This window comes from Microcaecilia unicolor, chromosome 8 (genome assembly GCF_901765095.1).
Source record: "Microcaecilia unicolor chromosome 8, aMicUni1.1, whole genome shotgun sequence".
Lineage (NCBI taxonomy): Eukaryota > Metazoa > Chordata > Amphibia > Gymnophiona > Siphonopidae > Microcaecilia > Microcaecilia unicolor.
This window is the reverse complement of record NC_044038.1, coordinates 221,357,552-221,384,709: the sequence shown is the minus strand read 5'-3', so window position 1 is coordinate 221,384,709 and position 27,158 is coordinate 221,357,552. Positions and strand designations below refer to the sequence as shown.

At 45.3% G+C, this 27,158-nt stretch overlaps 1 protein-coding gene across 1 annotated transcript in view; it reads right to left on the bottom strand.

Moving 5' to 3' along the window:
• SLC13A3 (solute carrier family 13 member 3) overlaps window positions 1–27,158 on the bottom strand; it is an 80,543-nt gene that overhangs the window by 29,610 nt on the left and 23,775 nt on the right. The window contains exons 3-8 of the mRNA XM_030211660.1: window positions 26,441–26,604; window positions 16,172–16,238; window positions 12,085–12,270; window positions 6,350–6,475; window positions 2,650–2,745; window positions 1,564–1,668 (exon numbers count right to left, since the gene is read on the bottom strand). Coding sequence (XP_030067520.1) covers window positions 1,564–1,668; window positions 2,650–2,745; window positions 6,350–6,475; window positions 12,085–12,270; window positions 16,172–16,238; window positions 26,441–26,604 — 744 coding nt within the window. The remainder of the gene's footprint in view (window positions 1–1,563; window positions 1,669–2,649; window positions 2,746–6,349; window positions 6,476–12,084; window positions 12,271–16,171; window positions 16,239–26,440; window positions 26,605–27,158) is intronic.

The window sequence follows — 27,158 nt, the reverse complement described above, 5'->3', positions numbered from 1 at the left end:
TGCTCTTTTTTATTTGATCACGATATGCAACAATATGGGATGACATATCGTTGCAAATCAACATCATCCCTACCAGATAACTCTCCGAGTGCCAGCAATGAACATTAGTGGTACCAGAATTAACTTTCAGCCCTGCCCAGACTCTGAATGGATTTATGCTAGTATTTTATAAAAAACAAATAGGCAGAGACTAGGCACCTTCCATCTCGTTTAATCTAGGTGTCCTGAAATAAAGCTGCCCTTATTGAGAGTAATTCTATAACGATGCACCTTAGATGCCAAGAGGACACCTCTCCGAATCCTGTTCTACAGAGAAAATTAGATGTCTACTTTCTTTTGTAGAATGCTAGCATAGCAGCTCAAATATGTGCGTATAATTTAAGCATGACCACTTACACCTGCCAAGGAGGTTTAATTGACAGGAGACAACAGGAGTGTGCTTGGCCCATTATCTGGCCTGAAGCCGGTAGGCGGAGCTTGCCACCATAGAAAGTAATGTATTTTGAGTGTATCAAGATGGCAACTGCATAGGGGAGCAATTAAACCTCCTTGGGTGTAGGACGACTTCAGCCTTGTCATGTGATGCCATCTCCTGACAATCTAACCTCCTTCACGCCTGCCATAGAGCTGAACCAGTCATGTGACAGGAAGAGAAAGGAGCCATGTGCCTCATGAATAGGGTCTGGAAGTGAAGTGGCCAAAAGTATGCATGTTGTAAAACAATGTCCCCCTAATTCTATAGAGTGCACACAAGTTACGTGTCTAACTTTTGCAACTCAAATGGAAGTTTGGCGCACAAACAGATGTAAGCAGTCTAGATTACTAAAGGCATAGGGGCCGATATAGGGTTACCATATGACTCCAGAAAAAGTCAAAAGATACAACACATGAATTTAGCAGTAGAATAAGGATAAAACGTTAGCAGCAATTAGGAAGGTTAAACAGCAGAATTACTAATGGAATACACTTGTTCAAAAAGGTACGTTTTCAGCAGCTTCTTGAAAAGAAGGTGGTCAGCTTGCGATTTTAGGTACAGGGGAAGAGCGTTCCAAGTCTTTGGGCTGGAGTAGTGGAAAGTAGAGGCAAAAAGAAGCTTGTATTTAACACCCCTGCAACATGGGTAATGTAGTTGTAAAAAGGTGCGTGCTGTTGTGACGGCATTTCTAGGTGGGAGATCTATGAGAGGAATCATATCTTCCGGAGCTAAGCCATAGATGATTTTACTTGGTATAATAACTGATTTTACATTTGTTCTTCTTAAAATATTGTTGCCAATGTGTTTGGCATAATACAGCCTAGTTGCCATTGTGCCAAATAAACTTCTCCATCACCAATGCATAGCCCTGGACCTCCTTCTCCCTTCCTCCCATCACAATATGCCCAGATCGTTTGGTTCACATTTAATTCCATGCCACTCCTTTGCCAACACAAAACCCCTTTGCCCATCTCACTGAAGAAAATGCGGAACAACAAGGTAGAGACCATCTTTCCCATCACTTCTCCAGCTGCTCCCATCTGTCACTATACGATGCTGTTCAGAAATGAATTAAAAAGCAATCATACCCAGGTTTAAATAAATTTGCCCAGCCAGGAATGAATTTTGGATCCCTGGTAAACAGCAGGATTGCAAATAAGCAGAAGAAGAAGAAGACCGACCCTTCCGCGAACCTAAGATAGAGAGAAAAAATTAATTCAAACTCAGTGATGGGAAAGAAGCTGCTGTTGCCAAGTTCTTCTAACACACAGAGATGCCCTAGAGGTTCCTCTAACACAGAGACATACCCAAGAGCAGGGGCGTAGCCAGACACCCAATTTTGGGTGGGCCTGGGCCCAAGATGGGTGGGCAGAAGAACTCCGCCCTGTCCCACAAGTGATTTGGTCTCTCCCTCTCTCTCTGCATTCCATATGATCTTTTAAACATCCCCCTCCCCTGAATACCTTCTAAATAGCATATTTTTACCAGCAGCGAGCAGCAACTAATACACACTGCTCATGTTGGCCCCACGTCTTCCCTCTGATGCAACTTCCTGTTTCCGCATAGGCGGCAATATATCAGAGGGAAGGCTATGGGGCCGGTGCGAATAATATGTATCAGTCGCTGCTCACTGCAGGCGAAGATCTGCTATTTACAAGGTACTGTATGCAGGAGGGACAGTTGTTGGGAGTTTTTGGCTGGTGGGGCTTGAGAATCTCTTTCAGCCACATCATAGGTGTGCTGCTACTGGGTGGGCCTGAGCCCAAAGTGGGTGGGCCCAGGCCCACCCTTGGCTACGCCACTGCCCAAGAGGTTCCTCTAAGACACAGACATGTCCTAGAGGTGTAGTTTGGTTTTCAGGATACCTGTAATAAACATACATGTGGAACTGTCTTTCTTCTATGTTTGTGCAGCGCTGCGTACGCCTTGTAGCGCTATAGAAATGCTAAATAATAATAGTAGTAGTATGTATATTCATTGCAGAATCCTAAAAACCAGACTGGCTGGCTAGTCTTTGAGAACCAATGGTCTAACTGATAAGGGATGACCTTCATCAGATCGCACCATGTTGTCATCAAGATACTAATATTATCTCTATAAGACTGAAATCAGTTGGTGTTCTTTCATCCTTACAGTGCAAACAGTGCAATCCTTCTCCTCTCACAGGTACTCACTTTATTGGTCCCAGTCTCTGGTAGTCTTCCTTTATAACCGCTTTGGCTTGGGCTTCTGCATCGGACCTTATCTCAGATGTTTTCTGATTCCCACATCTGTCAAAATCCAGTGAATAGATTGCCAATTTTGTACATCTACATCACATTCTGAAGTCAATCTTCTCAAGTGAAAGCACTTTTGACTCTCCTTCATTAAGAATTATCTCACAGTTCCCATTCAAGGGCATCAATTGCAATGCTCACTTTCGATGAAGAATTGGACCTCTCTGGTGTAAAGTCCACTTTCATGTATCTATGCCACATGCATCAACTATGTCATGTTTTTAAGAAGCATGATCTGGTCCACTACTCTTCATGCAGTAGGTCATCAGTGTTAACAAGTATTATCATCGGGCATGATTAGCAACATTTGTTCATGTGGAAGAACACATTAGTAACTCGAATTTCTGGAGGTCTTATGCAAATGGGGCTTGACATGAATGAATCTGGTCCAATAAAAAGCAATCACCTTATAGTCTTATTTGTTGTTGTTTCATTTCGTATTTATTAACTTTATTTCTATAGTTTCAAGTGCACTAACATGGCCAACCACACTACTTGATCCTTTTAATCACCTCTGGAGAGGGAGAGAAGACAAGATGTACATCGCTGGCTATTTTATGGAACTGCCTTTAAACGAAATGAGGCCCAGCTTTTCCTTATGTGGAGACCATTGTGAGAAACAATCCCAGTAGTAGACAGTCCAGCTCATTTTCGAAAGTGATCGCCGGCCATCTTCCGACACAAATCAGGAGATGGCCGGCGATCTCCTGAACCCGGCCAAATCGGTATAATCGAAAGCCGATTTTGGCCGGGTTCAACTGCTTTCCGTCGCGGAGCCGGCGAAACATCAAGGGGGCATGTCGGTAGGGTAGTGAGGGCGGGACGGGGGGCGGGATGGGGGCGTGCTCACGAGATGGCCGGCTTCGCCCGATAATGGGGAAAAAAAAGCCAGGCTTGACAAGCATTTTGCCGGCTTTACTTGGTCCCTTTTTTGTCACGACCAAGCTTCAAAAAAGTGCGCCAACTGACCAGATGACCACCAGAGGGAATCGGGGATGACCTCCCCTTACTCCCCCCAGTGGTCACGAACCCCCTCCCACCCAAAAAAAAATCTTTTTGCCAGCCTCTATTCCAGCCTCAAATGTCATACCCAGCTCCCTGATAGCAATATGCAAGTCCCTAGAGCAGTTTTTAGTGGGTGCAGTGCACTTCAGACAGGTGGACCCAGGCCCATCCCCCCCTACCTGTTCCACTTGTGGTGGTAAATGTTGAGCCCTCCAAAACCCCTCAAAACCCACTGTACCCACATGTAGGTGCCCCCCTTCACCCCTTAGGGCTATGGTAATGGTGTAGAGTTGTAGGGAGTGGGTTTGGGGGGGGGAATTTGGGGGGGGCTAAACAACCAAGGGAAGGGAGCTATGCACCTGGGAGCTATTTTTTTTTTTAATTTTTAGAATTGCCCCCTAGGGTGCCCGGTTGGTGTCCTGGCATGAGAGGGGGGGCCAGTGCACTACAAATGCTGGCTCCTCCCAAGACCAAATGCCTTGCATTTCGCCGGGTTTGAGATCGCCGTCATTTTTTTCCATTATGGCTGAAAACCTATGCCGGCCATCTCAAACTCGGCGAAATCTGACATTTGGCCGGGCCCAACCGTATTAGCGAAGAAAAAGATGGCCGGCCATCTTTTGCGAAAATACGGTTGGCTCCGCCCACTTGCGGTGCCGGAGATGGCCGCCCAGAGAGATGGCCGGCGCCTTTCGATTATGCCCCTCAGTATTGAACTGTGTTCAACTTGAGTCATGGGTGTTTGAATTTTGCTTACTGCATGTGTTAATTCTGCAGTGGACATGGGCACTTCCATATTACTAAAATTGCACCAACACAAACATATATAAAACAGACAAACTGCTAAAGATAGAAAAAAATTTGGGGGAGGGGTCAATATTTGAAGTGGAAGAGTAGCCTAATGGTCAGATCAGGAGGCTGAGAACTGGAAAAGCCAGGTTCAAATCCTACTGATACTCCTTGTGATCTTGGGCAAATTCTATTGCCTCAGGTACAAATTTAGGAGTCCTTTTACCAAGCCGCTATAAAAGGTGTTTTTGACGCACGCTGAGACTCCCTTTTACCGCAGTGGGAAAAAAAAGGCTGTTTTTTTTTTTAAAGAAATGGCCATGCAGCAAGTGAAGCACTTACCGTGCAGCCATTTTGGAGGGGTGCACTTAACTCCACCCATTGAGGTGGCAGTAATGGCTCCCGTCCAAACCCAGCGGTAACCGATCATCACTGGGTAAACACCAGCGCTACGAAAATAAAAATATTTTTGTAGCACCAGAAATGGTATGCGCTGGAGGTAGAAATTACTGCCAGGATGGGTGGTACTTCCGGTTTAGCGAGCGGTAAGCCCGCATGGGCTTACCACCACTTAGTAAAAGACCCCTCTCAGAAAATAAGCCCCTCCCCCAGATACAGGGAAATATCTAGTGCACTTGTATGTAGCTCACCTTGAGCTACAACTGGAAAAGCTGTAAATCCAAATCCCTTCCCTCCATAGTTGATATTTCATTTAAATGCCACTTTTGCCATTTGAAGCTGCTCCAGAATATTCAGCATCAGTCAAGATGCTCTATTAGCTGTTAGCATGGCATCTGGATTAACTATTAGAGGCCAATGCTCAAAAACTAGCACCAGTGGTAAAAGGGGTTAGTAGTAGACTTGCAGACACCTTATACAGTGCCAAATGCTCAGAGGACTCAAGGTCAGTCTCATGGACTTTGCACCTAGACAGTGACGTTCCTAGGTCGGCTGCCACCCAGGGCGGATCGCCGATGTGCATCCCCCCCCCCCCCCCGGGTGCAGCACGACCTTCCCCCCAGGTGCAGCATGACACCCCCCTCCCAGCGCATCACCCCCCCCGGGTGCAGCACGACACCCCCCTCCCAACGCATCAACCGCCCCCCCCCCCCCCCCCGGGTGCATTCTTGGCTGCTGGGAGCAGCCATGCGGCTCTCGGCTCTGCTGGCTCCCTGCTCCCTCTGCCCTGGAACCTGAAGTAACCTGTTCTGGGGCAGAGGGAGCAGGGAAACAGCGGAGCCGACAGGCGTGCGGCTGCTCTCTGCACCCCTCCAGCGGCGTGCACCCGGGGCGGACCGCCCCCACCGCCCCGCCCTTGCTAAGCCGCTGCTCCTAGACGAGCTGTTGTAAAATTACCCCTTCTGTATCTATGTGGAAAATGCTTAGTACATTTAACCCATGATTGCATATTTATTGAGGAAAGTCTAGCAGAAGTTAGCAAACACCTCTTTTAACTAGGGGCTCTCTAAGCCAGTCTGTCTTTTAGGATATCCATAATGAATATGCATGCGATAAGATCCATCTCATGCATATTCATTGTGGATATCCTGTAAGCCTGACTGGCTCAGTGCGTTCTGAGGACTGAGTTGTGAACCTCTGCTTTAAACCAACACTGTAGATCAGTGTGTAGGTATCAACACAGGATCCTATGTTCTAGGCTGGTTTCCCACAGACACAAAATGTTAGGCAATTCCCCCCCCCCCCCCCCCCCCCTCCGATCTGTCACATTGCATAATTTGCAAATGAGTGTCCTGGCTTCCAAGTCTCTGAAGAAGCTCTCTCTCATACATGGACTGTGTCATACCTCAGATTAATAGCACCATATAAAAGGGAAATCCACAGCCATCCCAGTATGAGGAACAACAGCATCAACGGGAACGCAAACACGAACCAAGATCCAAAGTTTACCACGTCACATGCAGGAAAAAAACTGAAAGGAAAACAAGTCAGTCAGTGACAGCAACATAATATCACAAACCACGGGCCAGGGATGTGCACAAGGCAAACATTGTCATTGTGTTCTCAGTTGTTGGGGGGGGGGGGGGGGGGTTTGCTCAATTTAGAAAAATTTTTGGTTCATTTCACACATTCAATTTAATTTATGAAAATGAACATGCATTGCAATTTTTTTTAAAGTGCACCTACTCCCTCACTCTATGACAGGGAAAGGGATAGAGAAAGGGGATGGGATTTGATTTACCACCTTTCTGTGGTTAAAAATCAAAGCAGTTTACATATTATACACAGGTACTTATTTTGTACCTGGAGGGTTAAGTGACCCGCCCAAAGTCACAAGAAGCTAAAGTTAGCAATGGTTGCCTAAAGTTAGGCATCAACTGGGGGACTCTATATATGGTGACTAAAGTTGCAGGTGAAAATCAGCGCGCATTGCCGATTTGCGCATGCAAATTAATTGTTTAGGGGCCCTCTTACTATGTGCATCCAATGCGTGTCAAATTGGAACTACCGCCCGGCTAGCGCATGCCCTGGGTGGTAATTCTATTTTTGATGCGCATCCAAAACATGCGGTAGAAATTCTCTACCACGTGGCGCTTACCCGGTGGCAGGGGCATAGCCAGACTTTGGTGGGAGGGGGGTCTAGAGCCTGAGGTGAGGGGGCACATTTTAGCCCCCCCCCCCCCCGGCGCCGCCGACCCCCCCCCCCCGCCATTGCCGACACCCACCCCCCTATTGCCGACCCCGCCACCAACAACTTTGCCCCCCCGCCACCGACCCTCTCAACCCCCCCTCCCGCCGCCAACCCGCCATCGCCTACCTTTGCTGGCAGGAGACCCCAACCCCCGCCAGCCAAGGTCCTCTTCTTCCCGCAAAGGCCTTTTGCGGGAAGAAGAGGACCTCGGCTTGCGGGGCTTGGTGTCCCACACCAGCAAAGGCAGGCGACGGCGGCAGGGGGGTCCAGGGCCTAATCTACGGGGCCCAGGCCCCCCTGGCCCCACGTAACTACGCCACTGCCCGGTGGTAATCGGCAGAGTATGCGCACTGACGATTACCGCCCGGTTAACGTATGAGACCTTACCGCTAAGTCAATGGGTGGTGATAAGGTCTCAGGCTGAAAATGGACATGCGCTGGTTTTAATTTTGCCCCCTCCCCCTTAAAAAGGCCTTTTTTTTGCGTGCATCCAAAACACATGCCTACATCAGCGCAGGTCATTTTCAGCACGTCTTAGTAAAAGGGCCCCTAAATGAGCCAATCAGCGCCAAGAACTGCTAACAATTCAAGGGGTTATGGCCAGGGGCATTTGGGCGACATTCCAGGGGTGTTCCCAGAATTTACGCACATTGGCGTTTTCAGCAGGTACAATTGCTGGTGCCTTGAGTTAGGTGCTATTTATGTGCTTAGACACTATTCTATAAAGGGTACCAGATCCTTTATAGAATAGCGCTTAGTGCGTCAATTTTTCAGAACCAAGTTTTCAGCACCATTTATAGAATTTAATCCATTGCCCATAAATTCAAGGGGAAGTATACATGGGCAGGGCTTGGACTGGACATAGGCAGGTCCCACATTTACATACATAACTTACAAAATACTATAAATTATGTGCTAAAGTGTCGCGTTTAGGCATGCACATTTACATCTGCTATCCACATGGCATAAGTGGGTGTGCCTAAATGTTGGTTTGTAAATATCAACTTATGCAAATGTTCTATAATGGGATCTGGGCACGCAGATGTTGTTATAGAATTAGTAACGTGCAGGGGCATAATCGAACAGGGGCGCCCATCTCTAGGGACGGCCCAATAAAGAAGCGTACACGACCGTATTATCGAAACAAGATGAGTGGTCATCTTTCGTTTCGATAATACGGTCGGGGAAGGCCAAATCTCAACATTTGGGCCACCCTTAGAGATGGCCGACATTGGTTTTCGCCGATAATGGAAACTAATGGCGGCCATCTCAAAACCAGCCAAATCCAAGTCATTTGGTCATGGGAGGAGCCAGCATTTGTAGTGCACTGGTCCCCCTCACAAAACCAGGACAACAACCGGGCACCCTAGGGGGCACTGCAGTGGACTTCACAAATTGCTCCCAGGTGCATAGCTCCCTTACCTTGTGTGCTGAGCCTACCAAAACCCACTCCCCACAACTGTACACCACTACCATAGTCCGTAAAGGATAATGGCGGGCACCTAGATGTGGGTACAGTGGGTTTCGGGTGAGTTTTGGAGGGCTCCGATTTACCACCACAAGTGTAACAGGTGGGGGGGGGGGGGTGGGCCTGGGTCTGCCTGCCTGACGTGCACTGCAATACCTGCTAAAAACTGCTCCAGGGACCTGCATAGTGCTGTGATGGAGCTGGTATGACATTTGAGGCTGGCATAGAGGCTGGCAAAAAAATGTTGACTTTTGAGGCTGGCAAAAAAAGTTTTTAAAGTTGTTTTTTTTTTGGGTGGGAGGGGGTTGGTGACCACTGGAGGAGTAAGGGGAGGTGATCCCCGATTCCCTCCGGTGGTCATCTGGTCAGTTTGGGCAACTTTTCAAGGCTTGGTCGTGAACAAAAAGGGACCAAGTAAAGTCGACCGCCGGCCTTCTTTTTTCCATTATCAGTCAAGGCTGGCCATCTCTTAACCATGCCCACGTCCCGCCTTTGGTACACTGCCGACACGCCCCCTTGAACTTTGGCCAGCCCTGAGACGGAAAGCAGTTGAAGCCGGCCAAAATTGGCTTTTGATTATACCGATTTGGCCGGGTTTAGGAGATGGCCGGCCATCTGCCGATTCGTGTCGGAAGATGGCCGGCCTTCTCGTTTGAAAATAAGCAGGATAGTAACATAGTAGATAACGGCAGAGAAAGACCTGTATGGTCCATCCAGTCTGCCCAACAAGGTAAACTCATATGTGCTACTTTATGTGTGTACCTGACTTTGATTTGTATCTGCCATTTTCAGGGCACAGACTGTAGAAGTCTGCCCAGCACTAGCCCCGCCTCCCAACCACTAGCCCTGCCTCCCCCCACCAGCTCTGCCACCCATTCTCCGCTAAGCTTCTGAGGATCCATTCCTTCTGAACAGGATTCCTTTATGTTTATCCCACGCATTTTTTAAGGAATTTAGTGTGCTGCATCTTGGTGTCTAACTTCTGGCACCCTTTATTGAATTTCCCCCAAACTGACTTTACATGTATAAACTTGTAGGTTAGCACACATTAAGTCGATTTAGTGAGCACTACATTTTTTAAGGCTCACTGGCGAACTGAGGGCTCCTTTTACTAAGCTGAGTGAAAAAGGGTCCCGCGGTAGCGGCAGGGGCCATTTTTCCTGCGCGCCAGGGCCCTTTTTATCACAGCCAGTAAAATGCCCCCAAAAATGGCCACACCGTAAGATAATGCTTACCGTGTGGCTATGCAGAGGGGAGCACTTACCGCCACCCACTGAGGTGACAGTAAGGGTTCCCATGGTAACCCCGCAGTAACCGGGCAGCAATTTCCCAGAGCGCCAGAAATGGTGCAAGCTCCAGCCAGAACGAACACCAGCGGCCGCGTTGGGCCAGCAGTAGCATGTGGTAAGCCCAAGTTGGGCTTACACCGCTTTTTAAAAGACCCCCCCCCCCCCCCTTGAATACACACTAACGAATGTACAGCCCTAGCAAATGAGTTTGCAGTCTGACAGAAAACAGACTGCCTGCGGTACGTCTAGAAGAGTAATGAGTGAGGATAGAAATATGATTCTAGGTCCTGTCTTTTCAAAGAGCAATTATTGAACTTTTAACTGCTTTGACATTACTGTGAAAGGCGATCTGTCAAATATATTAAACCGTAAACTGTAACTCATCATGTTTAAGTGATTTAAAGCTATATCATCTTTTAAAGCACCACCTTTTTGCAGAATGTTAACAGGCAAAGGATAGTAACCCCATTTTAAAAATGTGTCAGAATTATTTAAACAAGTTCTCAGAATAAGCGAGTGGTCTGTGATCTGGGTTTGATCCTGGCTTGAGTGGACACACCTTAGCTCTGGAGGTGGTTGCATGGTGCTGTGAGCTTAAATCAAGGTTCAAGGCAGTGGCGTAGCCCACTTTGGGCTCAGGCCCACCCAGTAGCAGCACACCTATGATGTGGCTGGCAGGGATCCCCAAGCCCCACTAGCTGAAAACTCCCAACAGCTGTCCCTCCTGCGTACCTTGTAAATAGCAGATCTTTGCCTGCAGCGAGTAGCAACCGATACATACTGCTCGCACCGACCCCACAGCCTTCTCTCTGATGTATTCCCGCCTATGCGGAAACAGGAAGTTGCATTAGGGAAGGCTGTGGGGGGCCAACATGAGCAGTGTGTATTAGTTGCTTCTCGCTGCCAGTGAAAATCTTCTATTTAAAAGGTATGCAGGGGAGGGGGGATGTTTGAGAGACCACATGGCATGCAGGCGAGAGAGAGACCAAATCACTTGTGGGACAGGGCAGAGTTCTTCTGCCCACCTATCTTGGGCCCAGGCCCACCCAAAATTGGGTGTCTGGCTACGCCCCTGGTTCAAGGTTGCATTTATTTGATTTCCACTTAAGACTTAAATGCCTGGAAAATTTTGGATTCGCCAGACTCAAGAATTTTAAGTGGCTAGAGGTAGAACCTTTGGAAAATATACCACTGTGCCCTTTAATCGCCCCTAAAACTCCTTTTTCTCCCTCCCTTTAAACTATTTCTGTTGATGGCTCTCTCATTCTCCCTGTCTCCTCAACTCGAAACCTTGGGCTCATCTTTGACTCTTCTCTCTCCTTCTCTGCTCATATCCAGCAGATTGCCAAGACCTGTCGTTTCTTTCTTTACAACATCCGTAAAATCCACCCCTTTCTTTCCGAGCACTCTACCAAAACCCTCATCCACACCCTTGTCACCTCTCGTTTAGACTACTGCAATCTGCTTCTTGCTGGCCTCCCACTTAGTCACCTCTCCCCTCTCCAGTCGGTTCAAAACTCTGCTGCCCGTCTCATCTTCCGCCAGGGTCGCTTTACTCATACTACCCCTCTCCTCAAGACCCTTCACTGGCTCCCTATCCATTTTCGCATCCTGTTCAAACTTCTTCTACTAACCTATAAATGTACTCACTCTGCTGCTCCCCAGTATCTCTCCACATTCGTCCTTCCCTACACCCCTTCCCGTGCACTCCGCTCCATGGATAAATCCTTCTTATCTGTTCCCTTCTCCACTACTGCCAACTCCAGACTTCGTGCCTTCTATCTCGCTGCACCCTACGCCTGGAATAAACTTCCTGAGCCCCTACGTCTTGCCCATCCTTGGCCACCTTAAATCTAGACTGAAAGCCCACCTCTTTAACATTGCTTTTGACTCGTAACCACTTGTAACCACTTACCTCCACCTACCCTCCTCTCTTCCTTCCCGTTCACATTAATTGATTTGATTTGCTTACTTTATTTATTTTTTGTCTATTAGATTGTAAGCTCTTTGAGCAGGGACTGTCTTTCTTCTATGTTTGTGCAGCGCTGCGTATGCCTTGTAGCGCTTTAGAAATGCTAAATAGTAGTAGTAGTAGTAGTAATATGGCAGATCTAAATCCTTTTTGTGGGTACCTCTTTAGTTGTCCAAGAAGAATAAGATTCGGTGCAGTCCCTGTGAGAGTAGCTGTGCCTCCAATGCTAGCCGAGTACGGTATTGAGATGAGAAAGCCTTTCCATATCCTGTTCTTGTGCTCTCTCTCTTCCTTCAAATCATAATGAACTTCCACTGACTTCTCAGCCTTCTTTGTCAAGTATTTGCTAGGACAGAAACACAAAACACAAGTCATTATTTAAAAGCAGAGAAACTGGGAAACTGATTCAAAGCCAAGGGGGGAGATCTAATAATCATCCAATCACATCTGAACAGAAAGGTCAAAACGTGCAGATCCATCATGCTCTTCATTAATTGGTGTTATAATTATCATGGTTTCGCACAACCTGCCAGATGCTCTCGGCTGGGTTTGGAGCACTAAGGGGGGGTCTGTTTACTAAAGTGAACGAGCTGTATCGGCACTAGTGAGCAACCAGCTGCGCTAGCAGCTTAGCAAACGCCTGCATAAATATGGAGTCATTCCCAAGAACATAAAATATTCAGTTCATTCTTATTAATATTACAGGGATCCTTTTATTAAAACGCACTAAAATATGGGCTTAGTGAATTTTAACAGAGGACTTTCCTGCGCACTAAGCCCAGATTTAAGGCACCGGTATTTTATGGATTTTCCTTTTTTTTTTTTTCTGGCCCTGTGCTAATTTTAAGTAGACGACGCTGCAGATGGATCAACAGTTTTTTTGCTTTCAAACTACGAGCCTTCACTCGGAGTGCAGCAGCTTGTGGAAGTTTGCACTTGTCCCAACGCACGGAGAGTTCTACTAGTTTTTCAATGACCTTTGATTTGTTTGGCGCCTGGAGCGCACTGCCTGTCGTTCTACCATACCGACCACAATAAACATTTCAGGTGGATGATTTTATTAAATCCAAGAGACTCCTGATGCAGGCCTTGTCGGCGGAAACACAGCTGTGTCGAGTCCCGTTTGTCCTATAATAAACCGTTGATCCATCTGCAGCATCGTCTACTTATTTTCGAGTCATCTTCGCTGTTCTGCTACGTGCCGTACATTCTTGCGAAGATTTGTTTCTTCTGTGTACACGTCGCCTGTGCTAATTTTTCCATTAGCAGGCGAGTCTTGCAAAAAATGAACGCAGGAGCATTTGCTAAATGCTTCTGCGTTAACCTTGTATTATCCAGTTAGTGCGCAGCAATGTGAATGCACTAACTGTATAATGCTTCCACGCCTATTCTCCACCCATGAAACTCCTCCTCCTGCCAAAATTACAAAAAAGAAATAATGCGCAATTAGCACGCGCTGACAGGCAAATTACCGCGTTAAAGTATGGCTTTTTCCACATGTTAAGCATACATTAGTGCTTAATGCAGTTCAGTAAAAGGGCCTTTTAATTATGCTTATGTCTATTAAAACCTTCTATGCCGCATGTACCAAACCAGTGGATCTAAGCAGTGTACAAAATAAACAGAAAAGAATGCTGCTATTATTACTAGTAGTAGTAGTATCATGGCTCCCTCTAAGCTGAGCAGGAGTCCTCCATCTTCTGCCAGTGGGGGGGTGCTGTTTCGCTATCACATATTCAATAGTGAGGAACAGGCAGTGGCGTAGCAGGAGGGGGCTGCCACACGGGGCGGGGCGGTTCGCCGTTGCAACCCATCCCCCGGGTGCAGCATGATGACACCCACCGACCAGCTCTCGCACCCTACCTTTAAAAAGAATATCGGGAGGCGAGGCGACCCTACCTTTAAAAAGAATATCGGGAGGCAAGGCGCAGCACCTCGCGCCTGCCCTGCACGTAAAAGAAATGTGGACCGTCGGGCCTTCTCTCGCTCTGTCTGTCCCGCCCTTGCGGAAATAAGAAGTTGCGTCAGCGGAGGCCGGGACAGAGCGAGGGAAGACCCGACGGTCCACATATCTTTTACGTGCAGGGCAGGGACGAGGCGCTGCGCCTCGCCTCCCGATATTCTTTTTAAAGGTAGGGTGTCGATTCGCGAGGGGGGAGGGAGCTGGCAGGGAGCACCCCCCCCCCCCCCTTAACTGACACCCGGGGCGGACCGCCCCTCCTGCCCCCCCCCCCCCTTGCTACGCTACTGGGAACAGGCAAGCTCTGCAGGACTCCGGGGAATCTGCCTGTCTCTAGCAATTTAAAACAGAATACTGAGTCATCGCCCCCTACTGACAGCAATGCTTCACACAGCCTGCCTGCCAGATGTTCTTGGCTAAAGTTTGGTGCTGTAAATATCGAGTTCTTACCATGCAAACAGAATATTCAGAGGTATCAGCGCAAGACGGGGGCAGTTCCATACAGCCTTCTGTAGTTGACAGATACCCCCAGAGTCTATACATGGCACTGAAATATCAGTGCTGAAATTTAGGACCAGATCCAAGATGCCCGTGCAACTAAACTAGTTAATGAGCTATCGAGTATGAAATAATGGCCTTAACAATCAGCAATTGAATTTAATTGACACTAATTTGGATTTGCACACACATCTGCTTGCGCACTATTCTATAACCCATAGAGTGCAACTGAAAGGGGGTGTGGCCACCCCGAGCGCGGGATCGAGAAAACCCTCCAGAAATGGCTTGCACGATGGTAATCTGGTGGAAATCAGCCATCACTGCGCAGGAGTCCTTATCACCACCTGAATGGGTGGTGGTCAGGGCTCCCCATCGCATGGCCATGTGGTAAGAGTTCTTTTATCGCATGGCCATGTGTGCTGGGGGGCTTTTTTTACCCACTGTGGTAAAAGGGCCCTGGCACACGGGAAAAATGGCCCCCCCGCTGCCAGGGCAGGGCCCTTTTCCCCACAGCTTGGTAAAAGGGTCCCTAAGGGGCCATTTTACTAAGCATGTGCTTAGGGACATTAGCATGCACTAAGTGCCTCATGGCCCATAGGTATAAAAGAAAATGTGCAGCATTTACTAGGGTTTACGTATAAGCTAGTCTAGTAACAGCTTAGGGCCTCATATCACAAGGGGCCACACACTTTGCTTGGACAACTATTAAATCTAAAATGTACTTCCTACTTAATTGAGGGGTATCTGAAATGTCACATAGGGGAAAAATACACACAAATTCTGCCCTGTTCAGTTCCTTCTATCATCTTTTTTACCAACGGTTTTGGAAGTTACTCGATAGTAGTGGCATACCAAGGAGGGGGGCAGTGGGGGCGGTCCGCCCCGGGTGCACGCCGCTGGGGGATGTCGCGGCGCACGCCTGCTGCGAGAGTTTGCTAAATTCTCTCGTTCGCTGCAGCTCCCTGTTACTTCCTGTTCCGGGGCAGAGGGAGCTGCAGCGAATGAGCAAAGTTAGTAAACTCACAGCAGGCGCGCGCTGTGGCACCCCCCCCCCCCCCCCAGCGGCATGCACCCGGGGGGGGCTCTTTCGCGGAGGCGGGGTCCACGCTGCATCGTGGGGGTGCCGCACCCGGGGGGCAGGGCGCCGCCCCGGGTGTCCGCCCCCCTAGGAACGCTACTGCTTGATAGTCTTCTAGAGAAAACTCAAGTTTTGATTTCCTGGATTTGATATGCTTTTGAATTTTTTTATTTCTTAAAGTGTATTTTTTATTTATTTATTTGTTTACTTATTTATTTATTTTTGAAGTCTCTATACGTATCTGTACAAGAGTGTTTTACTTGGTGATTATCATGCAAAATGCATAAAGATAAAATTAAAATTAAAAAAAAAAAGAAAAACTATTCCAGATCCTGTCTCTTCAATGAGCAAATATATACATACAAATCTCACCAAGATATGATTACGGACTGCCGACAAGTTATCAATTCACCTCTTTGTCCTAAGAAAATCAATGTTTGGAGGCGATGGTCTGTTGAAGAATTTGCCATCAAGAATGATTAGAACAGACTTCCTGTTGACGGCTAGGGCCGCAGTGAGTGAATGTGGCAGGGGGTTGATTAAATAATGGTTTGGGTAATTTAAGTGATGCAGTGCTGTGACTCTTTAATCTCATGGCTGTGATTTGTTATTTCCAGGGCTTGATAAATGATAAGAAAGAGCAATTGATTCAAAGATGGTTTATGACAGTTAAATCTAAAAAAAAAAAAAACCCTGAATAATTGTACTTACTCCTCATTAAGTGTCAGTAATTGCATTTCATTTGGCACACTGTGAAGCCCATTTTCTTGTAAAGCCGCTGGAATACAAAAGTCACAATTTGAAATTATACAGATTTATATGTGTGCATGTAGAGGGTAATATTACCAACAGGGCATCTAGGCAATCAAAACATATAATGGAGGTGATATGTCACATGCTGTGAGTAAGGGTGCTGTGCAGCTCAGGGTGGGAGTGGAAGACCCCTGACTGGTAAGTTGAATACTTTCAGCAATACTTGGAGTCTTGGTTATAACCACATATCAACCCCATCATGTTTGGCTTTGTGAGGAGGTTTATAGAACACTGCCTCTCTCCCTTAAGAAAAGTCCCTCTGATAACCTGGGCCACCTTAAGAGTACTGGTCTTGCCCCAGGAGGAAGTGAGCTGGGAAGGGTGGAGCAATACTGGGGAGTTTAAAAACAGGGTCAGGCTGAAGTTAAGGGGGCCCACAGAGTGAAGTGTTGTATTTCCCAGCATATGACGTGAAAGTTACTCATGATCTGGCCGAGATAAGCCATCTGATTTGCCAAATTGAACCTTTTAAGTTTTTGCTTTGAGGTCTGGCTGGGGCCAGACCTGAACCTCGGTGGAGAACCAAGAACTTATCAGCTGTGTTTGGGGCATGGCAACCCCGGCAGTTACAGACTGAGTTTGGCCTACTGCCAGAGGCCACTAAGGCTGAATGTACTGAATCCCAGAAGTTTGCCTACCCTATATCTTGGGCCCTGTGAAAGGAACAGGTCCGAGGTTCCCTTTGAATAAATACCTATTTTGATTTCACCCTGTTGTCTGACTGTGTTATTTTACTGGCCCACTCCCCAACCCTTGCTGAGGGTCTCACAGATGCCTATATGGTTGGCATGCTGGAGATTTGACAACCAGCTTTTAAGCATGGGTGAATGGGGCCTCCACAGAGTGGCAGGTGTGGCACTGGCCTCTTTGTTGGGCAGACTGGATGGACCATGAAGGTCTTTATCTGCCGTGTTACTGTTTAATTCTATAAACTTATAAAGGTTCCTTAAAGTGAGACACTAGAATGCCGGACACTAAGCATGAATTCTACCGCAGCAATTACATGTGTAACTGATGTTATAGAAGACTAGCATAAGTCAGCATTTATTTGCGTAAATTTAGACGCGAGCACTTACACTTACACCATGTCAATGGCTGATATAAATGCATGCACCTAAATACTGCCAAGAGCTTTCAATAAATGGGACATAGATCTTTATTTGCACAGCATAGATCAATCACACGATGACCCGGCATGGTCCATGTTTCAGTGCAAAGCGCCTGCCTCAGGGGTCGTATGTCTTCACAAATTCTTAAATTAAGATTGCCCGGCAATCTTAATTTAAGAATTTTTGAAGACATACGATCCCTGAGGCAGGCACTTTGCACAGGTCATTGTGTGATTGATCTACGCTGTGCAAATAAAGATCTTTGTCCCATTTATTGAAGGCTCTTTTTGCTTTTTTTTGTGCTTTTGGACTGTGTTCTGTGTTTTGGACGCTCTTTGTGTTGTTTTCTGCACCTATATACTGGCAGTTATGTGTGTAACTGATGGTATTCTGTAAGGTTTGCATGTAATTGATTGGCATACTCCAGCCACATCCACGTTCTTCTCATGTCTATGCCCCTTGCAGTGGCTCACTATAGAACCTAGGCATGAATAAACAGGATGGAGTTGGTCCAGAGGGTAGCTACTAAAATGGGCAGTGGTCTTTGTCATAAGGCATATAGGATCAGACTTAAAAATCTCAATATGTATTCTTTGCAAGAAACGTGAGAGAGGAGAGATACGATAGAGACATTTAACTACCAATGCAGCATAAATGCACAGGAGGGGAGCTTCTTTCAGTTGAAATGAAGCTCTGGAACAATGGTGCATAGGATCATGATTAAAGCAGACAGACTCAGGGGTAACCCGAGGAAATACCTCTTTATGGATAGGGAATTCGTGGAACAACCTCCCGGTAAAAGTGGTGGAGAACAAAACATAAAGGAATTCTGCTCAGAAGGAATGGATCCTAAGGAGCTTAGACGAGATTGGGTGGCAAAGCCGGTGGCGGGAGACGGAGATGGTGCTGGGCAGACTTATACGGTCTATGCCAGAGCCGATGGTGGGAGGCGGGACTGGTGGTTTAGAGGCGGGGATAGTGCTGGGCAGACTTATACGGTCTGTGCCAGAACCGGTGGTTGGGAGGCGGGGATAGTGCTGGGCAGACTTATACAGTCTGTGCCCGGAAAAGGACAGGTACAAATCAAGGTAAGGTATACACAAAAAGTAGCACGTGAGTTTATCTTGTTGGGCAGACTGGATGGACCGCACAGGTCTTTTTCTGCCGTCATCTACTATGTTACTATGAATTCATAAGATCATACGATCATACACAGTGAAGCTCCGGGGTATATGTCAGGCCTCATAGACCTACCAACCAGGAACTCTACTAGCTCATCACGTACGTTCCTGAATCTCCACTATCCCAATTGTAAAGCAGTAAAATATAAATTAACATATGCATCCAGTTTCTCCTATAGAAGCACGCAAATCTGGAATGAATTACCAAAATCCATAAAAACAACCCACGATATAATTAATTTCCGTAAATTATTGAAAACCAATTTATTCAAGAAAGCATACCACAATAACTTATCCTAAATGTCAGTTAACAGAATGTACACTGGATCTACACAAAACGTAAGTCTTTTTTTTTTTTTTTAATTTATTAGATTTCAAATTTTATTACACGTAAAACATGTAAATAGTAATACATTGTATACCTTGATCAATAATCTAAACAATTATATTATTAATAGTTTGCAAGTACACAAATTCACCAAGTAAGAACAGGTTATACAATTAATTAGACCACAACTATAACTTCCAAGGGAGACGTGATTTAGATTATAGGAGCTCTCAAAGAAGAAAAAGGAAATAATCGTTTATGGCCTGGCCAAAACGTAACTCTTTATTTCCTAATTGTTCATACTAATTTTATACATGATTTGAAGTTTAATATTCCTGATTGTTCAAGCTAATTTATTACGAATGAAGTTTAATCCAATACCTTTCATTTCTAATTATAAAATGAACTTACCTTACCTGAATACCTAATCCATTCTGTCTCCTCTACCTTGACTATGTATTTCTCGTTTACGGAACTGGTAATCACCATTATGGAACTATGTAGGCCACATTGAGCCTGCAAATAGGTGGGAAAATGTGGGATACAAATGCTACAAATAAATAAATTCAAGAGACCTTGGGACAAGTACAGAGGATCTCTAAGGGCGTGATAGGGAGAGTAGATGGCACGGATGGGCAGATTGGATAGGCCTTATGGTCTTTATCTGCCTACATTTTTCTATGTTTAGTGCCAGTTAGTTCCAAATAACTCCAAATATTGCCAATCATTGGCTGTTAGCACCAATCAGCATCTAATTTACCAATTACTTATGCATATGACTAGCAGTATTCTATAACTTATGTGCACAATGTTGCACACTAACCGCTAGATTTTATATATCGCGCCGAGATTTCCATGTGGAAATCGAAATGTATTCTGTAACAATGCACATAGCTCAATTAGTTAACAAGCTAATCAGTGCTAATTGGGTGTTAACAAGAAATTTTGCATTTCCAAAGGGTAGTTATCTCTAGCAGAATACAGACTGCGTTCGCCCTGTAAATCCATTAAAGATTGATCGGTTTACCTTTCTGAAATGACACGTCTGACATTAACTAAATAGTTATTTCTCATTTCACATCATAGCCTTCAAGGATAATGTCAAAATAACAGCGAGTTCAGTAAATACATTTCATGGAGTAGCGAGTGCACATTCAGTCCATGTGGGGAGATAAATATTAATTACTAGTAAAAGAGGCCCATTTCAGAGCAAATGAAACAGGGGCTAGCAAGGTTTTCGTCGCCAACACCCCCACCCTCCCTCCCTCCCTGGCCAACCCCTTCGTTGTTCTGCCATTGCTCCGCCCCCAACATCATGACGTTTGACGCGAGGGCGGGGCCCGGAGCGATTTCCCACCCCTCCCTGCCAACCCCTTCGTTGTTCTGCCATTGCTCCACCCTCGAGGGCGGGGCCAGGAGCGATTTTGGTGGCTTCACCACCACGAACCTTCGAACCTTTTTGAAGGAAGTCAGGGCTTGGCTTCACTGACATCAGTGTCCTCAGAACGTTGAGGGTGAGTTTTATTATAGTAGGTCATTAGAAGGTAACATCCTAAACCAGGGAACCCCCTAAACAAATTACATAGAGATATAAGAAGCTCCTGTTTATAGAGTTTCCAGTCAAAAAATGAATGGGACTGTTTACTAAATTATGCTAAGCAGGTACTACATGCCGTTAGCATGAGTGTGCTGAACTGTTACTGCACTGGCATATCAGTATGCGCTAATTTACGCATTTACTGTATACCATACCGTAATAAAGAAAATGTTTTACTCAATGTGGGAACTCAAACGAATAAAACCTTTCTTCCCAAGGGAAATATTTCGAAACCTAATACAATCAATGGTCCTAAGCCATACAGACTACTGCAACGGAATCTATGCAGGATGTAAAGAACAACTCGCAAAAAAAACTCCAGACCGCCCAAAACACAGCTGCCAGGCAGATATTTGGTAAAACACGCTTCGAAAGCGCCAAACCCCTCTGAGAAAAGCTACACTGGCTCCCAATCAAAGAACAGATCATCTTCACCTTGGTCCACAAAATTATCTACAGCGTAGTCCCAGGATAGACGATAGACCTCATAGATCTACCAACCAGAAACAGAATTGGATCATCACGATCATACCTAAACCTACATTACCCAAATTGCAAAGGACTGAAATACAAAACAACTTATGCATCCAGCTTCTTCTACCTAAGCGCACAACTATGGAATGGACTCCCAAAAGCTGTGAAAACAATCCATGACCATCTAAACTTCAGGAAATCACTAAAAACCACCCTCTTCAAAAAGGCTTACCTCACCGATCCAACGTAAATCCCCACACCCAGCAACACAACATAACCAGTGATCGTACTGGACAATATACAACCTTCATCCCTTCCATCATCACGGTGCCTCATACACACCTACCTCACTTCGACCACAATATAACCTGTATTTGTTATCAACCGACTGGCGAACTTCTTTACGGTACTATGTAAGCCACAGTGAGCCTGCAAATAGGTGGGAAAATGTGGGGTACAAATGTAACAAATAAATAAATAAATGTTAGTCAAGAGGAATTGGGTGAGTTATGAGCAGTGAATGGGTATGTACTGCACATTACAGTTAACACACAATACTGTACCATGCACCTTCACTACAGAATCCTCTAGACTTTTTATTCGAGTGGTCGTGGGAGTAGCTGTGTAAACCACTATGTCATAAATAACTTCCACTACACTGTAAAAAGCAATGTATGTACTGGTCCAAAATCGTGCTCCCTCTTTTATCAATTGTGACAATCAAGGAGGAAAAAGCCTCAAAGTGCCTGGCTCTATCACGATCCCATCGGCAACCAATCAATCCTGTTGACCAATTTCTCAGCCTTAAAGGGATCTGATCTTTATCATGGGCCAAAAAACCTCCAATATGTCACAGTTCGCAGTTCAACAGTCGGTGTTGTCAGTCGACTAAGCTGGTGAAGCTTTCGTCAAATGTAAGAAGCAAGTGTTGGATGGTTATTCCACAAAAGATTGATTAGACAGGTATTATCTAGTTTTTATGTCTCCACAGCTGATCCCCACGTGGACCCTGAAGCAGCTATAGGCTGTCAAATAGCACAGCGAAACGCTGGCCACCATCGGTCAGGGGATACTGGAATAAGGCAACCGTGGATTTCGACTGACAATCCAACTCAAGCTAAGTCCTTTTGCACGATTACTACTACTACTACTACTATTTAGCATTTTTATAGCGCTACAAGGCGTACGCAGCGCTGCACAAACATAGAAGAAAGACAGTCCCTTCTCAAAGAGCTTACAATCTAATAGACAAAAAATAAAGTAAGCAAATCAAATCAATTAATGTGTACAGGAAGGAAGAGAGGAGGGTAGGTGGAGGCGAGTGGTTACAAGTAGCCACGTTATTGGCCAATGTCAGCCATTTTCTCTAATTTATTTATTTTCAGTTATTTATATAAATTGCCTAGACCTAAGCAGTTTACAATTTTGCCGGAGCCCTTCCACTGTCCGTGCCAAAACTTTGGCTGGTTTGCAGATCAGAACAGTTTTGTTTCCCAGCCTGCAGTGCTGCCAGTGGCTTAGGCAAGGGTGGGCCCGGGCCCCACCCAGTAGCGGCACACGTATGATGTGGCTGGCAGGGATCCCCAAGCCCCACCAGACGAAAACTCCCAACAACTGTCCCTTCTGCATACCTTGTAAATAGCAGATCTTTGCCTGCGGTGAGCAGCGACCGATACACACCGCCCGCATCGGCCCCACAGCCCTCCCTCTGACGTTTTCCCCGCCTAGGCGGAAACAGGAAGTTGCATCAGAGGGAAGGCTGTGGGGCCAACGCGAGCGGCGTGTACCAGTTGCTGCTCGCCGCCGGTGAAAACTTATGAGCTGATTAACACTTATGAGGTGTATGCAGACTATAAAGTTAGCCGGAGCAGTACAGCATTTTTCGGAGAGGCAGGATTTAAAAGAAAAATGCCCAGAATAGCAGTTCTGTTCTGTATGTACTTGTGACATATTGGAGGTTTTTTGGCCCATGATAAAGATCAGATCCCTTTAAGGCTGAGAAATTGGTCAACAGGATTGATTGGTTGCCGATGGGATTGTGATAGACCCAGGCACTTTGAGGCTTTTTCCTCCTTGATTGTCACAATTGATAAACGAGGGAGCACGATCTTGGACCAATACATACATTGCTTTTTACAATGCAGTGGAAGTTATTTATAACATAGTGGCCTTCACTAGAGAAAGCAGCAAGTGTACCTGAATTAATTACACAGGAGGACTAGACTCTATATATGGCACCGAAAAAAAATCGGTGTGGAAAAAACTCACATAGCGCTAATCTATATTGGTTTATAGAATACGTATAATGTCCAGACCCTCAACTAAATTTAGGTGTGACTATTTATGCCAAATAAAGCCTGATGTAAATGTCTGTGCCTAACTTAGGCACAGATCAGGCGTGTTCTCTGCGCAATGCATAGTTTCTAAGAGCGCCCATGACCGACAATGCCCCCTTTTGAGATCCACGTGATAGAATTTACACACACCACTTTACAGAATATGCTTAGAAAGTTGCACACGTAAATTCTAATTAGTGCCAATTAGTGCTGATAATTGCTCATTATTGAGCAATTATTGGCACCGATTGGCTTGTTAAACAATTACGTTGCGTGTGCACTTCGGCCGCACAGCCAAATTTGCACACGCAGCTTTAGTCGCCATGTTTAGAATCTGAGGGTAAATGCATTTGCGCTAATTCTGATGCATTTACCCAGTCCCTGTATCTCCAACAACACCCTCCTTCCTGACAACTCCACGTACCACCACATTCTCAGATCTCTCCCAACGGCCCCCAACCATCATCCTTTATAAGGTTTACCTCTCTAGATCCCCCCCCCCCCACACACACACACGTTATTTATTATTTATGTATGTGTCCATTGGCTAGAGTCACACTGCAGAGCTGGTTAGTATTCTAGAATTCCCTGGGAAGGAAGGAAATTGGAGTTGATCCCAGGAGACTTAATTTGCAAACAAAGACCCTCCTGTTGAAAATGCAGCTATTCCTATACATTAACAAAACACTTCCTTTAATTGTGCCTCCCCAAGAGATAAGTCACAATACCTAGCATGGAAACCTTATGAGAAGGATATCGCTGCTCCCGTTTCTGGAAGCAAAACATTCTCTTTGCTGTTTAATGTCAAAGAAATGATAAGGATTCATCAAAGCAGCATTTTGGTAGTTGTGCAATAAAGAGAAGTGTGTTAATGCACGGTCTCTAGATAGGATTACCATATGGCTCCAGAAAAAGGAGGACACATTGATCCAGTCCGGGGTTTGCTTGCATTGGAAGCAATGGAAGTAAAACCCAGACTGGCTCAATCTGTCCTCCTTTTTCTGGAGCCATATGGTAATCCTCTCTCTAGATCCATGTGAGAGGACAGCAGAAGCAAAACTGTTGGGCAAGAGAAACTGCCATATGCACCTCCACATGTACCCTGCTGTCACCTTCAGTGCATGTGTACAGAGTGCAGACCAGAGTATCCCAGTACACTATCTCCCACCCCCACTAACTCACATGCACCATTCCCCTAAGTATACTCTTTATAATTCATTTACAACCCTAGTTACACAGCAAAGAGGACTTTACCACTTAATCACAGCTACGAGCAGAGGAATTATAGGGAGAATGACGGGACCCTGTTGAATGATCTAAATCATACAACTGGAAATAGCTTCAGAGACTATGATGGTCACATACTGAAAAAACAAGTTAGGCACAATAAGAATTAAACAACAAAGAATACATTTAAGCAATCAAAAGCATACACTAATGGCATAACACAACTACAGCTTTGTACCCTGCTAAGAGAGGTGTAGACTTAATGCACTTTCCGTGTTCCATTAAGGGTTAATTCTGCAAGGATCCCCCTGCTTTAGATGGCTGGAAGGCATGTAAATGGCCACTTACAGAATATCACATAGCAAAAAAGTACACGCCATGATTTGATGGCACATACTTTGCCGGTAAGCATGCAAGTGAGCGGAGTTTGGGCAGATCATGGGCAGGACAAACTGTAAATTATGGAATTCTATCATTTATGGATGTGCATGCTAACATATAGGCATGGACTTTTATACCAGCTATAGGGCTTTTAAGCAATCACACCTTACTGTATGTGTGTTTTCAGTCATTTGTCCTAGTATTCTATCAATAAAAGTACCTACTTTTCTTTATAGAACATGATTTAAAAAAGGTGATATAACCAGCACCTTTGAAGGGCAATTCTACAACTGGGCATGTAATAGTAAGCACCAAGTGCTTGTGTATGATATAGAATATTAGCATTTAATGCATCAGAGGCACCAATAATTGGAAGCTACGCATATAGAATTATGTGTACAGTACACATAGAATTACCCAAACTGTAAAGGACTCAAATACAAAATCAACGTATGCACCCAGCTTCTCCTATTTAAGTGCACAACTATGGAATACACTGCCAAAAGCCATAAAAACAACATATGACCACCTACATTTCCGGAAATCACTAAAAACAACCCTGTTCAAAAAGGCATACTCCACCGACCCAACATAAAAGCCTGAATACCTGCAACACAACGAAACCAAAGCACGTAACGGACATACTTAACTCTTCCTCTCTAATGATCCCCAAAATGTATATCACACATGAACCTTATTCTACCACAAGATCACCTTGTATTTGTTCACACCGGTATCGGTGAAAGCCGATTCCGGTACCATGTAAGCCACATTGAGCCTGCAAATAGGTGGGAAAATGTGGGATACAAATGTAACAAATAATAATAATAATATAGGGCCAGATTCAGTAAATGGCATTCAAAAATCGGCACTGAGCCATCCATGCCCTTCTCATGGTCATGCCCCCTTTTGAGTTGTGTGCTGAGATTTAGATGCCAGTGTTATAGCACGCAGCCAGCTGTGAATGCAAATCCTAATTATTGCCAATTAACGTCAATAATTGTCAATGTCAACTATTTGATAGTTAATGGATCATTAACTAATTAGCTTGAGCATGCATCTTAGATCCGTGCCCAAATTTGGACGACCTTTATAGAATCCAGGGGATAGATGCTAGCCATTATTCTATAATGTATGTGCCAAATTTGCTTAGTGTGTACCTGTGATAGGGCATATAAATGGGCGGAGCATGGGTAGGCCAAGGGTGTGTCTCCAAGCGATACACACAACCTCTCCAATAAAATCAGGTTACTCGCATTGCCTTGTACCCTTAGGTGCCCCAATTTACACCAGCTATTGACTTGTCGTAAGTGGACATACCTATATTTTGGCACCCCAATGCGGCTTTGCACTATAACAACTTAGTACTCTTGGTTCCAAGTTATAGAACTACCCCACTAGTGGCCTCCCCATGATAGAACTGCCTTCCATATGACTGAACTCTCATTTAATCACTGCTTAGCAGTTAAAATTCTAAAACAGGTACAAACTGGACCCAATTCCATGTCAGTTTGCTGAATAGAGTTGGATTTACCTGGAATGTTTTCATTAAGTGCGTTGTCCTCCGCAGGTTCATCCTTCTCGCCAAACAAACTCTTGAGAATGGCGTTTGCAATCGGAAGCATCATGGCAGTAGAGGCTGTGTTACTCAACCACATGGAGAGGAAAGCAGTAGTGATCATCATCCCTAAAATTAACCTACAAAGCATGCACATTAGATGGCTTTTAGCCAAGGTTTTGCTTAGTCAAAAGAAACTACCAGACCTAATACTAGAAGACATACTGAATGCAGCTTGTCTCATGGCTAGTGTTTTTTTCCAGTCTACTCTAGTAAGGAGTTGTGATAGCCCAGTAGAGTTCTCCGAACTATCAGTCAAAGCACCTAAGTTGTTAATGAACAGAAACCTTGTCACTGAAGGAAGGAGATCAAGAAAAGCATTCTCTGTTTCTCTAAAGACGTATGTCAGCTTTGTTGGTCCAAAAGTTATTAAGAGTAAGACTGCAATGCAATATACATACTTAGCAGAAAATACCTTTGAAGCTGCAGGTTTCCCATTTTGTATTTGCATTTTTCTGTCACTTTAAGAAATTCAGAAGAATTGCCCACTTCATGCAATATAACAAAATACAATTCATAAATACAAGGTAAATCAAAATAAAGGTCAGTAACAGTTAATTCAACATATACATAACAATAACCAGTTATTCCCCACTGAATACTGGCAGAATGGGGGGGGGGGGGGGGATAACTA